This window comes from Bactrocera neohumeralis, chromosome 4 (assembly GCF_024586455.1).
Source record: "Bactrocera neohumeralis isolate Rockhampton chromosome 4, APGP_CSIRO_Bneo_wtdbg2-racon-allhic-juicebox.fasta_v2, whole genome shotgun sequence".
Classification (NCBI taxonomy): domain Eukaryota; kingdom Metazoa; phylum Arthropoda; class Insecta; order Diptera; family Tephritidae; genus Bactrocera; species Bactrocera neohumeralis.
The window spans coordinates 75,968,084-75,984,841 of NC_065921.1; the positions used below are offsets into that span (position 1 = coordinate 75,968,084).

General features: G+C 29.9%; 1 protein-coding gene across 6 annotated transcripts in view; it reads right to left on the bottom strand.

Moving 5' to 3' along the window:
- LOC126755217 (death-associated protein kinase related) overlaps nt 1-16,758 on the bottom strand; it is a 130,959-nt gene that overhangs the window by 93,297 nt on the left and 20,904 nt on the right. For 3 of the 6 annotated variants that reach the window (XM_050467617.1, XM_050467619.1, XM_050467616.1), the window contains exon 2: nt 6,674-7,561. In XM_050467617.1, the coding sequence (XP_050323574.1) occupies nt 6,674-6,707 (34 nt within the window). In that variant the 5' untranslated portion in view covers nt 6,708-7,561. The other 3 variants (XM_050467615.1, XM_050467620.1, XM_050467618.1) reach the window with 3 other exon arrangements.

The window sequence follows — 16,758 nt, forward strand, 5'->3', positions numbered from 1 at the left end:
AAACCGCATTGATTTATTATTAGCTTCAGATTCATTCATAGCAATCTTGCCAATTTATCAAACAAATTAGTCAATAAATTCCAAAAATCCATTGAAAATTATGAATTCACTATCTAAAAGCCACCATAATGCCATACTTTCGAACCAAACTATTGTCCTTGCAACACTAAATCAACGTATTTTTGCCATCAGGCGTAACGTCGTGACATTGGTGGCTGCCTTTTGTGCGCCTGCTTTGTTTGCTTGCGCTTATTATTCACAGTTATTAGCAGAAAATGGCCATTAAGCGCAGAAATTACCAAATCACAAAGAGAGAAAGTGTGAGCTTGGCACACAGGAGCTTCGCTAATGCTTTGTAAGCACACTCAGTAAGCTAGTCGAGTGAGCGCAATAACTGCTTCAAATAACTGTTAATGTTTTCGTGTGAAAAGAAACTTGTAATATGACGCTTTCAATGCAAAGTCACGTGCGTCACCCCCGCGAATTGTCACTTTGTCAAAGCTAAACAAGCCAACAATCACAAAGGATTGTCGTGAAAGTTTGTCTGTGTATTTGTAAGTGTGTAAACAATAGCAATGTAAACAACAATAACGCAACCTTTAACAAAATTTTTACCAAAGTAGAAAAAGTTGTAAGTGTTTGCGACAAATTTTCTTACAAAACACCTTTGACCCCATTAACACTTAATTTAGGTGGCGCCGCGGGCCGTATAACAATGAACTTATACTGTATGTGCTGGCTACAAAGGATTGACAAAGAAAAGTTGTCAGCATGTGGACTAAAATTGTTGCTGTATTAACGGTAAATGGGTTTGCCTGGCATTGGAATTGTAGCCCTAAATAAGTGGGCTTAATTTCGTTCAACTGAATTTTGACTGAGTTGAATTTGGTCTGGTCCACGAGGAATACGAATTACAGTTCTGTTAAGAGAAAAAAATACAAGTTTTAAAAATTACGTATCTTAATAATATAAAAAAAATTTTGGAAAATTTTGTATTTTATTTGTTAACAAAATCGGTAAAAATTATGGTCCGTATATTTTTGCATCAAGAAAAAAATATGGTTAGATTATAAATATATTTAAACCTTTAAGTTTCACGTCTATTTTTGATTACTCCGAAAAGTTCGGTGTTATACTAAAAATTCTATTTTTCCGAAAAAAAATTCAATATTTTTTTGTTTTTTATCAAAATCCGTACAAAAATGGTTGTATAATTTTTCATAGAAATCCGTAAGAAATAACAGGTAGATAATTAAAAAAAAAATAGTTTTATGTTTTAGTTTAAGGCCTATTTTCGATCACTCCGAAAAATTTCGGAGTTATTCCGAAAAATCGGAAATTCCGAAAAATACATTTCACTTCTAAACATTCGGAGTCACTTCAAAACTAACAGAATTGCGAATTATTGGGAAAATATCGACATGGGATTATAAAATAAGTATTTGGCTGTTCATATCACCTGCTACCGTCGTCTTAACTAGAAAAAATATGTTAATAGGTCTCAAAAATATTTTTGTACAGCCGCTTTTTATTTCAATAGAGAATTTTTTCTTTGCTCTTTTACTAAATCGTTTATATGCGATTTATTTGGTAATAGTTACATTAAATAAGCGGTGGTTTAGAAGGTGTATAATTTTTATTTGAAATAAATTTGCAAAACAACACAAAACAAAATAGTAGAGCGGCATATTATCGTTGAGCTCATTTACTGTACGCTAAAAGTAAGCAAGCAGCATCTATCCTCACTATCGATAGCTATTTCATCGTCAGTTATGTATGGATGTCTGGTCATAGCATTGGAAACTGCAAAGTCCTTGATGTCGCAAAAGAGGGCACCCTTTCATATGTACATACATCGGATTTGACTTCTCGTAGTCCTCTTGCAACCTATGGATCTGACGAGAGCTTAGCAAGCGTTGGACGATGACCAGCTACTTTCAAAATGGGTGACCATAGAGTGCAAAGCAGGAGATCCACTGAACTACTTGTCCTTAGAAAGACTCATCTTGCCACAATGAAAGGAGTTCTTGGTGAACATTTTCCAATAGCCGAACACAAAGTATAAAAGTTAATGAAAGAAAGTGAAGTTGAAATGGTTTTTTTTATTTGCACTATGTTCCAAAATTCGAAGTTGCTCTGAAATTAGTATACATAACTTTTTTGTTGTGTTATTTCATTTGTTAGCAACTATTTTCAAAATATTTTCTCTTACACTGACTCCGAAAATTGGGAGTTGCTTTGAAATCAGTAAATTTATCTTTTAAGTAAACACCAGTCATTATAAAGCACCTGTTTTCTTCCTTAGGCAGACTGCAAAAATTCGGAGTTGCGTTAGACTTAGCTAAGCAATATTTTACGTACGTACAAGTTATTAATAGGAAGTATCTCCTTCTACTAGGCTGACTCCGAAAATTCGGACTTGCTTTGTACTTAGGAAAGCGATGTTTTAAGTACGTACAAATCATTAATAGCAACAATATTTTTCTATTAGGCTGATTCCGAAAATTCGGAGTTACTCCGAAAATGATAAAGTAGCTTTATGTGTACGTAAATGTCATCATAAAATAATTTCTTTAGACAATTTTAATCATTTTAAACTTCAAAATTTATTATTGTTTCAAGCACCGACTGATAATGATATTTGTCGATAACATTAACCCATTTCCGGCAGCACCTGGTTAATTGAATTTAAAAATTAAATTCATTTTCTCATTTTGACGGTTAGTTTGACTTTGGGCTTAACAGCAGCTGTAAGTAGCTTTCGCAGCAAACGAAGTCAGCTTGTCAAGTCTAATATTCCGAAGTGTTGTGAATATCTACATTTGAAAACAGAGATGTTATACTTTTTCGAACTTGGAAACAAAACCTTTAAAAGAAATTATACTTGTTTGCCTGTAAGACAGTGCTATAGTTCTTCATATTTCTTTGCTTTGAAATTAGTGACCAAAATTAAAGATTATTTGCCAGTATTTTGACAAATTCTACTGAATTAATTTTCAAATTCCGAACTTATCATACCTTCTTAGTTTAAGTAACAGCAAATTGCATCATGTTCTCAAATGAAATTAGGGTCAATCCAAGGAAAAAATCGCACATTGTTTTTCCACAAAATTGAAATGAAAATATTTTTGTTACTGACAATTAATTTTCGCATTCACAATCAGCTCACACCCGGCACGCCCACTCATTAATTTCGAACGCGCACACCTCCAGCTTCCAGGACATTGTGCGCTTATTCTACACCGTTTATGCCGTTTATGCCATTTCCGTTGCAGACTTGAACTCTTTATGCTCGCACAAGTTGTGAAACTTTCCGCCTAAGTTGTCTGACACAGTTTTCCAAAGTTTCGCATTTGCATAAACCAGCCTCAAATAAAACGTTACAACAACAAAAACAAGAAAAACACAACAAATCCGAAATAAGAAGTATTATAAGTTTCCATTTCCGTTTACAAATTTTAGCTTGCTTGCTTAGCTCGAACTGGCGCTTGAGCGCTTGAAGTGTGAGTGTTTGAGGAATGCCGAGATTTGCGCAAATTCGCTGCAAGTCAAAATCAGCCACGCGTCAGTGTGTTTGCTGGTAAAGCCGCCTCGACTTTTAGGTTTGCTCTTTACACTTTTTATTTGTGTTTTTTGTATTTGTTTGCACTTCACTTTCGGCTTTTGTTGCCTTGGCCTTGCAGCTGTTTGGGTTTGTCCCATTTATTTTTCCTTTTCTTAATTTTATTTTGTGCTGATTTTTTGTTTTAGCCGGAAATGTTTAGAATTTATTAGCGCCATCATTTCTGGGTTCATATTTTTTTGTTTTTGCTTTTATATCTTTTCAGCGCCTCCTTGATTTGTCCTTTCCGCGAGGACAAAGCTGCGAGTTTTGCTAATATTTTTCGTTTTGTATTTTTATTGTACTTTATCTTTATTCGTTTTCACTGCGCTGTCTTATCTTAATTTGTAAATTGGCTTTAGCTAAACACTTTATTAAAATTTATGTCTTTCCGGCGCTGACTAGCGAACCCCGCCCTTTATCCTAATGTAATTTTTATGCATTTTCAATGCGATGACATTTTCAGCCATAAATTGAAATTTAAAAGCGGAATTTATATACATAAATATGTATGAACATACATACATAAATGTATATTGCTTAGGCATGCCTTGCTCAAAATGGAGAAAAATAATAAAGTTATAATATTTGATTTTAAATTTTAGAATTTTATTCTCTTCAGGTTTGGCGCAATGAACCATTAAGAAGCTTTCGTGTACGAGCTCAGCTTGCAAGATACAGTTTGTGTATGATATTTTAAAAGCAAACAAAAGGAGTCTATGTGACTTTAGTATTTAGTACTGTAAAAATATCCTCCGAAATTTTCAAAAAATCACTATTTGATAGAGACTGTTGTGAAATAAAATCAGTGTTTTGATATAAAATTTTGCAGAATTTTTGTTTTAAATTTTGACTTTGTGTAAACTACTTTTGATTGCATAGAAAAATCGGAGTTACTCCCAAATTTTTAAATCTTACTATAAACTTTTTGTAGATGTCAGTGTGAGATATTATGACTTTATTTCAAATTTCTCGTATGTTTTTGATTACTCCGAAAAAATCGGAGTTACTCCGAAATTTTTAAATCTTACTATAAACCTTTTGTAGATGCCTGTCTGAGATATTATGACTTTATTTCAAGTTTCACGTATGTTTTTGATTACTCCGAAAATTCGGTGTAACTCCGAAAATTTTAAGGTCCTACTGTGAGCTTTTTGCAGATAGCTGTGTTAAATATTATGTCTTTAGTTTAGGTTTCAGGTATATTTTTGATTACTTCTAAAATTCGTAGGCACTCCGAAATTTTTTAATCTTATTGTAAGTTTTCTGTAGATAGCCGTATAAAATATTTTGACTTTGTTTAAAGTATCAGGTATATTTTGATTACTCCGAAAAAGTGTAGTTGATAAGAAAGTTTGAAATCTTACTGTCAGCTTTTTGTAGCTAGAAAAGTTGCATAACTATTTTTGATCACTCCTTAAATTAGGGATTACTCCACTGTTGTAGCTTAAAGATAACTTTAAACTTTTTTCTCTAAAATTCATTCATTTATAATAACGCTGAACTTTATTATGAGTCGGTAGCTGGGAAAATAACTTACGTGATTCCGAATAATTCGTAGCAACAACAAATTTATAAAAGCAAGTATTAGTTTGTAAGGCATCCATACTCAATCTAATTACTTTAATGCGGAATACTTCTTATTCCTTACTATTCCACCAAATTCGGAGTATTACTGAGTTAAGCATCATTTAAGTATGTACATAGTATATTTCATCAGTTAGCAACTATTTTCAAAATATTTGCTTTTATCTGACTGAGTTCTGAAATTCGGAGTTGATATGAGATTTGCATATGTAGAAATTTTTTGTTATTGCGTTATTTCATCTGTTAGCCACTATTTTCTAAATATTTTCTTTTAAACTGACTCCAACAATTCGGAGTTGCTTTGAGTTGAGTAAAGTTATCTTTTAAGTACACACCAGTCATTATATAGTAAGTAATTTCTTCTGTTAAGCTGACTCCGAAAATTCGGAGTTGCTTTGAACTTAGTAAAGCTATCTTTTAAGATCATACAATTTATTAACAGCAACTATTTTTTAGTACGCTGACTCCGAAAATTCGGAGTAGCTTTGAAATTAGGAAACTTATCTTTTTAGTAAATACAAGTCATTAATAGCAACTATATTCTACTAATAGGCTGACTTCGAAAATTCGGAGTTACTCCGAAAATGATTAAGCCGTTTCATATGTTTGTACATGACATCATAAATTAATTTCTTTACAGAATTTCAAAATTTAATTTTGACATCATCATAAACTTCAAAATTTATTATTGATTCAAGTACCGGCTGATAGTAATATTTAACGATAACTTTAACAACGGAAACATTTAGCATATAATGTTAAACGATTGAGAGTTGTAAAATATATTACAGTACATAGTAAAGAGCGAGACACTAAAGTTGATATGAGTCAATAATTTATAATATCAGTTTAAATTGACTCTTAGACAACAACAAATTGAAAGCGAGATATGAACTGTTTTATCTGATAATAAGAAAAAAATAGAAACCGTTAGGCGGAGGAATTTCCAGAATTTTAGATGTCTCTATCAACCAATTTTTTAGAGTACGAAGCGAAAAAAAAACTTCGTTTTTTTGCCTCATCCTAATCTATACATATGTATGTATGTTAGGTCTATTTGTCATTTTAAATAAATGTGGAAAATTTCAAAGGGGGTTTCTTTTATGGAATATAATAAGTGTATTTATCTAAATTCTTATCTTTATTTCGATATTAGGGTAACACTAAAATATATATTTCCTGTAAAGCATTATATTCTACTTGCAACCTTCTCTCTTTAAAGACTCGATAGCACATGCTCAGCTAATGATTTCACTAAATTCCCAGCCGATCAAGTCGTGAAATATTGAAGTATAAGTAAACACGATTTCTCGAAAAGAACAAAGAAAATTATCAAGAAAACATTATCAGCTTTTCATAGCGTAAATGAGAGTATAGAAACGGAGAGACACTAAAACTCTTCCGAGTAGACAACAACACCTTAAAGTTTACAAGGGCCCTTGTAAGTATTTGTCAAATAATATGCAATAAAAGATATGCACTTACCACCTTCCGGTTCGGAGTCATCTATATATATCATGTTGTTGTTGTCTTTGTTGGGATTATTGTCACGCAAGCGGGTACCTATTTTGATGGCTTATTTGAAGACGGTTACACTAAAATAATTTTTTATATTTTTTCCAAAAAGAGCACTTTTTACAGCACCTCAGCAGGATTTTGCACTTTCAGCACACTTGCGGGTTACCGAAATGTTCAAACCGCGCAGCGTTGAAAGAACCAAAGTCCAAACAATTGCTGTTGTTTTATTCACCGATAAGCTGTTGAGCAATCACTTGCTTATCACTGCTCACCTGCTTCCACCAACACTTTCTCAAACTTCAATTTCTTTCCTTGCGATTTTTAAGCGCTACAATTAAATTGATTTCTGTTGAATTTCGCTATACACACTTTTATTTGATTTTATTTGATTTTCTGCTATTTTACGTATTTGCAGTGAAGGTCGTTTTGTTGTTGTTTTTCACGCTCTTTTTTATTCTGATTTATTTTTGCTTTGTATTTGTTTTAAAATTAGTACGGCGCAGCACACAACTGGCGTGTTATCTAAAACACATGTGTATGTGTGTGCTCGTGTGTGAATGTGTTTGTTGTGGGTGCTGTCAGCGGGTTGGCGGCGACAAAGGTGCTCGGCTGTTTGCTGTATTGATTGTTGGTGCTTTGACGCAGCAGGAATTGCGTTGTTGAAATGAAGTGCCGTTCTGTTTTTTGTTATTGTTGTTTATTGATTTTGTTTTTTATATAAAACCTTTTTGAATAATATGTACATATGCACAAATATTTATATGCCTATACACTGCTTATTTTTGTATATCGTGCTGTGTGCGCTTAATTAATAAATTTATGTTTCACACTGCGAAAATTGACTGCGGTCTAAAACTGGAATTATAAGTGGAATAATTAAATTTAAAAAAATGTTTAAAGATAAAGTAGGAAAATATTGTTTATTTAAATTCAGTTTTAACTTTACTTAAATTTAAAATTTTTTTTTGTTTTGAATTATATTACTTTATTTTTAATTAATTTATGTTTTTAATTTCAAGTGTTTATCTCATTTTGATTTTTTAATTTTGGTTTCTGTGTTTTTTCTATTTTTTTCATTTTTCATTAATTTAAAATTTTTTATTTTGGTTATTTTTGAAAATTTATTTATTTCATTTTAACTATTTTAATTCTATCTTTTTTTCATTTTTTATTTTCAAATTTTTTTTATTTTTTTTTGATTTTTTATAATTTTTCAAATTTTTTTTTGATTTTGTTTCATATTACTATTTTTTTTTTTGGTTATTTTCATTTTTTATTTTATTTATAGTTTTTATTTTAATAATTTTTGAAAACTCATTTATTTTATTTAAATTTTTTTTGGGCATTTTTTTATCTTTTTATCAATTTCAAGTTCATAATTAATTATAATGGGTTGTCAAAAAAGTCTTGCGGTATTTTTATTGAATTTTTTTTTATTGAAATTGAAATGAATTTTTGATGACTCATGCCCAGCTCTTGACCGATGCTACGACTGCTACTATGCCGGTCGCTTTCGAACAATTCAGCGATTTTATCGCAATTTTCGACGACAGGCCTTCCGGAGCGTGGCGCATCTTCGACCACCTCTACACCAGAACGAAAACGTTGAAACCATCGTTGTGCGGTGGAAATAGAAACTGTGTCGGTTCCATAAACTGCACAAATTTTATTGGCGGCTTGAGATGCATTTTTGCCTTTATCGTAGTAGTACTGTAAAATATGCCGTATTTTCTCTTTATTTTGCTCCATGTTTGCGACGCTATAACTCACGAACGACTTAAAAGAAACGACAATCAATCAAACACGTGTTAGCGCGTGAAATGAGCTTTCCAAAAAGGTATAGCATGACCCGATGCGGCGAATAAAACTAGAACTACGCACTTTCAGCGCCAACCAGCCAAAAAACCGCAAGACTTTTTTGACAACCTAATATTTTTCAGTTTTTGAAACTATTTTGTTTTAGCCTTTGTATTAAGTAATTTTTTTAATACTTCGAAATTTTTAATTTTAGTAATTTTTGAAAGCTTGTTTGTATAAATTCATTTTTAGTTAATTTTAATTACTTTGTAACTTTTGAATATCAAATTTCTCTTTAAAATATTAAATTTTGGGTTCTCACAATTTTTTTTAATAAGATGTTCATTTGGTTTTTTTAAATAAAAGAAATAGATCGAAATTTTTTTCAATTTGAATACCTTAGGTTTTTTTATTTTTGTTGTTTTCAATTTCGTGATTTCAGTTTTAATAAAAAGCAACTAATTTTATATTTTTTTCGGTTTTGTTGTTTTTTTTTCAATTTTCTTTATTTGCAGTTTTTAATTATTCAAAACTTTTTAATTTAGTGATAAAAATTTTTTTGTTTTCTTAATTTTTAATTTTTATTCAATTTTAATTCTTTTATCATTTTTGGTTTCCAAATTTCAATTTAAATATTTAGTTTAGGTTTTTCATATTTCATGTTGAATAAGATTTGTTTCATTGGTTTCTTTAAATAAAAAAAAATATATAATTTGTGTTTTATTGCGGGATTTTTCAGTTAGTTTTGAAAATATTTTTTTTTATTTTATTTGGTTTTTTTAGTCTTTACTTTTTTCAATTTCTAGTTTTCAGTTTTAATAAAAAATTTATTCGTATAATATTATAATTTTATTTATTGTTATTAGTGATTTTTGCAAATTATTATTTCCTGTTTCTTTGTTTTTTTTTTTTTAGTTTATTTAATTTAAATTTTGTAATTCGAAAAAAAATATACTAAATGTTTTACTTTTTGTTTTTAAGGTAATAATATAATCTCCGAAAAAATTGTTCAGATCGGTTAACTATAGCATATAGCTTCCATACAAACTGGACACATAGTTACTAAAAGAAATGCACTTGAAGGGTATATTAGCTTCGGTGCAGCCGAAGTTAAAGTTTTTTCTTGTTTTTTTTTTATATTTTATTTTTTTATAAAAGCGAAATTTTATATCTTAGAGATTTTCGTTTTTTTTTAATATTTCAATTATTTTATCACTTAAGCATCATTTGCACGAATTTATTTTATTTATTTACTTTAATTGTTAATTTCTTCCACATTAAATACACCTATTTGGAACGCTTGGTTAAATAACACTCTAAAAATTACAGAACACTGCAGCCATTGTGAAAATAAATATATTTTGAAAAATTTCTATCATTTCACAGGGTAGTAAAAGCAATAAGAGCACTAAAGTAACTCTTTTTCGTTTACATAAGTTACATAATTTGACAATTTACTTGTAAATGCTTTTTCAGCTCAATTTATTCTATACATGATCACTAGATCCTTTTGACGAATTCGTTTTTAACTGTCCCTCCGAAAACATTAAAATAAGGAAATGTACAAATAATTTATTGGTTTCACATAAATTTTAAGTTTTGTAAAACAAAAATTCAGCTTTAGTTATATTATATCGTTGGACTTCACTTAATTAACAATTTTAATACAAATTTACAGCAGCTGCCAAATGATTTTGATTTAAAAATTATTATTATTATTGTAGATAATGCAATTTGTATTTTAACTAAAAATGAGTTTATCATAATTTTTTCAGGATATTCTAATTAAAAATCGATCGACTTTTTAATTTAAATTAATTGTGACTAATTTTTATAAATTTATTTTATTTTACTTCATATAATTTTTTAAAATTATTCCAATTAGAAAAAAAGATTTTTAAGTAAACTAATTTAACACGATTTAATTAGATTTTATATTATTTAGTTTATTTTGTTTTATATTGATTTTTTAAGTACCTCTGAGTTAAAGAAAATTAGTATTTTTAGGTCATTTAATGTATTTTAATTAAATTTTAATTAATTAATTTTATTTTATTTTATCTAATTTATTTTAGTTTATTTAATTTAAGTTTTTAAAAAAGAAAAAAAGAAAATTAGTATTTTTAGGTCATTTAAGGTATTTTATCTAAATTTTAATTAATTAATTTTATTTTATTTTATCTAATTTAGTTTAGTTTATTTAATTTAAGTTTTTAAAAAAGAAAAAACGAAAATTAGTATTTTTAGGTCATTTAATGTATTTTAATTAAATTTTAATTAATTAATTTTATTTTATTTTATCTAATTTAGTTTAGTTTATTTAATTTAAGTTTTTAGAAAAGAAAAAAAAGAAAATTAGTATTTTTAGGTCATTTAATGTTTTTTAATTAAATTTTAATTAATTAATTTTATTTTATTTTATCTAATTTATTTTAGTTTATTTAATTTAAATTTTTAAAGTTAGTCTAATTTAAAAAATTTATTATCACGAAATTTATATTAATTTGATTTAGTTTAATTAAATTGTAATTAGTTTATTTTACCATTCAAGTTTACTTAATTACGGGCTTATGAGTTATGCTAAGTAAAAAAAATATATATTTTTGTAATTTAAGGTATTATAATTTAGTTTGATTTCTTTTATTAATTTGTATTATTTTATTTTACTTAAACTTGTTTAAATCTTTTAAGTTGTTGTAATAAAAAAATCGATGTTTAAGTAATTTAAATAATTTAATTAATTTATTTATTTATTCAAATTTAATTTTGTTTAAATTCACTTTTTTTGGTTTGTTCTAGTAAAAGAAATCGAGTTTTCAGTAATTTCATATATTTTAATTTAATTTAGTTTCATTTTAATTAATTTGATTTGCTTTGTTTTAATTTATTAAGTAATTTAATTTAATTTTATGCATTTTTTAAATTATGCGAATTAAAAAATCGATTTTTCGCCATTTTATGTATTTTTATTTAATTTTTAATTTATTTGGCTTTTAATTTATTTCAAATTAATTTTACTTCATTTTAAAATATTCAACTTATTATAATATAAATTTATTTATCTTCATTTCATTTTTTTAAGTTATATAAATAAAAAATCGAGTTTTAAGTCAACTAATTTAATTTGATTGCGTTTAATTTATTTTAATTCAAATTAATTTAATTTTATTTTTAATTGTTTTATTTAATTTTGTTTAATTTATTACATTTAATTTTACATAATTTCGGTTTTTAATTTCTTCTAGCCGAAGGCCCTAGTAGCCAGTGCTTAATCTCTGTGTATTAATTATTAATAATTAGTTCTCATTTAAATAAATAAAAAAAAAATAATTTATTCTAAAAAAAACTTTTATATCATTGAACATATTTTATTTTAATTTGATTTAGTTTAATTTAATTTAATTTAAATTATTTTTGTTAATTTTATTTTAAACTTATTTTAATTAAATTTAATTTATTTTAATTAAATTAATTTGTTTTAATTAAATTAATTTGTTTTAATTAAATTGTAGTTTTTCTTTAGTTTTGTATTATTTAGTATAAAAAATATTTTAACTTAGATTTTCACTTGAATTAATTTCTTTGCTTTATCATTAATTCTTTTTTAACCATTTTATTTTCACATAATTTTTTCTTAGTTAATATGTTTTTATAGTTATGATATAAAATAATTGTAGGAATACTTTTTGTGCGCGAATCGTTCATCTAAGGTTTGCAATAATTATAAAAATTTTTAAAGTAGACATTTTTGGTAGATTATGCCATGAATGGAAGTACATATATTTTCACATTGTTTATAATTAATCACTTATTTTTTCCGAATTTCCCGTATTAGGCAACTTTTTAGATTTTCTTGTATATATTTTTATAATTTTTAATATCTTTTATATATCTTCACATTTTTTTATATATTTGACATATTTTTTATATATTTAAATTTTTTTTATAATTGTGTATGTATTTTGATTTAAATATTTAAATTCGTTTTACATATTTTCATATATTTTTTAATGTTTGAAGATTTTCTTTTATATATTTTTTATATTAAAAAGTTTTTTTTTTACATATTTTTGTATATATTCACTTTTTTGTTTTCGATTTTTCGTAACTATTAAAAATTTATCTTCACACTTTTATCTAAAATTACGCACTCCACGTGTTTCATTTATTTCTATTTTATAAAAATTTTAAAACATATATTTCGAAACACAAAATCACTTTAATTTCGAGCTATTTTCACGCTGAATTCGTATCTTTCCATTAATTTTGATGCTCGGTGCATTGTAGCGTATATTTATAGAACACAAAAAACACATTGCATTTTTTCACTTTTCATTTGCACTGCACCAGATTTGTGCTTAGAACTCCTTCAAACGCGATATTCTTGCTCCAAACGGCGAAAAAAAACGTAATTTTCCAATATATTACTTCATCAGCTGCCACTCCGCCACTCGCTACTAACGCGCGTAGAAAAATTAGCACTTCTTCGCAAAAATTAAACACAAAGAATACGAATTTGATTTTCACCCGTTTATCGCGTGCTTTTCTGCTTTTCTTTGTTTAGTTGCCGCGCCAGTTCGCTGGCTAGCTTCGGCACAAATAGCATGTTTTGTGTGCTATTTCGGCGCTGGGAGTGAGTGAGCGCGCTTGCTGGCCGCCAACAGCTGAGCGCCGAACACTGAGCACCGTTGAGCGCATTTCTGACAGGCGAGACAGGCATTTAACACACGTAAAGTCTCCGCAACGCCGGCACTGGCGGCAGCATTACTCCCAAATCGAATCAAACACGCTCGCGGCCGCAAGCACCCACTCTCCCGGCCGCTGACTGGCACTTTCTTTGCTTTTGTTGTTTGTAGCTGGCGTTGTTCGTTTGGCACCACCAGTGTTATTGTTGTCGTTGTTGTGTGTTTTTCTTAATGCCTTTGCGTTTGTTTGCGAGTTTTCACGGCGCGTCATCGCGTTGGCTGTTCGCTGAGCTGTTGGCTGTTGGTTGTTGGCTGTCGCTTTTGGTAGTTGCTTGCTGTGCTTTGCTGTGCGCCTGTTCGTCTTAGCCACGGCCAACGACACATGCTTGCGCTAGCGTGTTGGCTCACATGTTTGTTGTTGCTTGTCGGTCTGCCAACTGCCGCCTGGGCGGTGGTGGTAGCGGCTGCGAGCAGCTAGCGTTAGCGCTAAAAATATACAAAAAACGGTTAGACAAAGCGTCAGCACATGTGAGCAGGCATCACAATTTGTTTGATTTTATGCGAGTAATGTGGCTGGTGTGTCAGACACACACACACGCACATTAGTGTGCTTCAAAAATATATCAAAATATGGTCTTTGGGAGTATTTTGGCGTGTGTTTTTTAGTGTTGTTGTGCAGGAAAATGAGCGATTGCAGTGCGAAGCATGCTGATTTGCGCGGTGAACCAATAAGTTTGTATATAAAACATTTCAATATTAGAATTTAGTATACAAACTACCAAATGCGTTGAAATGTGTTGAAATTGGAAACAAGAACATCATAAAATTTTTAAAGCCATCAACATAGAGTATTGTGCAATTTTTCGGATGTTTTTAAATATTTATAGCAAGCTTGTTGGTCAGAATCATGCCTAGTTTTATTATAATAGATTACGTTTGATGATTGATCCAAGGATCGCACTTCGACTACTTACTCCCCTACTTTGTGAGGGCATAGGATTAGAACTCCTTTGAATCGAACTTATAAGTCATCAAAGCCAACAAACATTTCCTAAGTCGCTTAATTTCTATTCCCATCAATTCGGTAAAACAACTGGAAATATGAGCTACCAATTGTTTAAGATGAGATGATTCAGAATCTTCTTTTTTTATAAAACTGCTGCAGTTGGCTTTCGGTTAGACGATCAACATGAATGCATGGACGCGGATAGGGTCATAGTCGGTTAGAAACCCTACTACTTTGGAGATCCTAGCCTTAATGTTGGAAAAGAGCTCATTGGACTGCTTGCGATCGGTCTTGGGCCAAAGGGATCTTGCGCCAGTACATAAACCGCTGGTAGTCCATTTGCGTATACTCAGTTGTAGTACAAACGAGAAGAGAGGGTCACCGACAACTTCACGTTCTACTGATAGCGGGTCTAGGGTACTCATACTTACCACGTCACTAGCTTTATAGTTGCCTGCGATTTTACTACCTGCCTTAATGACACTGACTCACTTCACCTAGAGTTCTTATGTTCTTCTTTTTGAATTTTGAAAGTCGCCTTGTGCGGACCATATTCGATGCATGCTACGTTTATCTTGAGCATGTTATTGATTGTCTGCACCTAAACTCAGCTAAATCTATAATGCCTATGTGTGTTTGCCGAATAAATATCTTCAAATAACCAGAGGAATATAAATTCTATTTTTTCCGGAGTCTAATTGTAGAGTAGTATCTGCTCAACTGTTGCCAGCAACCATTGCAGGTTTATCGTGAAAAAGGCTGTTAGATCTGCTAAGAGCTCAAGGTATTATTTTACTATATTTGGTATCAAAGAATCTTGACCATCTGTATATATAAGTATACTAGTGGATCCGGTCCCGCGTTGCCGTTGTATACATTTCCGTCAATTATTCATATAATAAACTATTCAATACAGCGAAATTTTATTTAGTTTTGGTGAAAAGATTATGTGTTTGAACTCATCTCTATAGATGCCTCTCTCTACATCTCTGTCCATCTTACCCCTTTCCAACTTCTCAGTGGAAGTGAAGGCTATATTGGGTACTGAATTAAGTTCAATACTATAGGATTTCGAAAATCAATTTTATTGTGTAGAATTGTGAACTTAACAAGTATCATAGCTTGTTCTTTAGTACAGCCGACTAATAGTAAGGATCTTCTTACTCCAAGCACGTGCCAGTTGCTTACAAAACAATTCTCTTGGCAGTAAATGACATTTAATGCCTGACTTAGCGTTATTCTAAGAGCTCTATTGATGTAAAGGGCTGCTCTTTCTATACTCCTTCCATATGAAGGAAAGTCGGAGAGATTTGTTCGTTGGACTTTTATATATTTTACTTTTAGTTTATTAAATTAAAAAAAAAAAAACTAATGAGAAAATAAGAAAAATCCTTAACTTCGAAATTATTATACTAGCTTCCTTAAGGACAGATAATCCTTAACTAACTTTGAGCGAATACTTGTCCCGACCACATAAGATTGGGAGCAAGTTGGGAGTTCGTTGTCCTGAGTTCTATCGTAAGACCTATGTACCTGGTCAACAACTAGCGTCTTTGTGACTTCAATATATTTATGGTTTAGAGTAAAACGCAGGATATTAAAAGAACTAACTGTCTTATCAAAGTTGTTCTTGCCACAAACGTAAGAGTTCTCAACTGTTCAAGTCGGATCCGTTTTGGATCTTCTTTTTAACCTAATTCAACCCAAGCTAGATATGAGGTCTCATAGTCTTATTAACACCAAGGGCCGTTTTCTTAATGACTTATTGTTAGCCATCTGTCAGTTAAGTTCTGTTATGGAATGTTCGCAAAACTTAAATTTTAACAAAAATTTTCCACGATTTTTTTAAGGCAATCAGGGTCGCATAATTATAGGCCTCAATTAAATTTGCAAAAATTTAAACAATAACAACAATTTACAAATGTGTTATAGCAAGTGATGATAAGAAAATGATAATGAAGAGGAAGCACTAGCAGTAATAGCAAAAGTACTGATAAACGAATCAAATAATGCTATAAAAATAATGAAATGACTTTTTGCAAAGAATTTCAAAAAGCGGCAAAAAGCAATCTTCAACCGCACACACGAGTAATCACACACATACAAAAATATATGTTTACAACATATATATCGGAAAGATAAATTCTGACAACGAAAGATAAGGCAAACACAACGCTACGTGCATTCCGACGGCTGACGGCGTGGGCATGGAGCAAAGGAGAAAAAGAGAAAAGGCAGGTGAATACGCATACCGAAGCGATGATTGGCAATTACTCACTCATTATAAACCGTTACATGTGCGTAAATGCAATATATATGGTAAACAGTGATCTCCCACTCAATTAAAATATTTTCACCTGCTGCCTACGTATTCATATCCGCTCACCGTTTGCCATCGCACAGGTAATGACGTTTCACTTAACTACGCTTATCGCACTAATTACTCACAATTATATATAGATTTGATGTATATATATGTATATGTATCCATAGTGTTTATATAAAGTAGATATTGAGCGCATTTAGCTGAGCTATATTTATCTGACTTATCAGCAGTACTCATA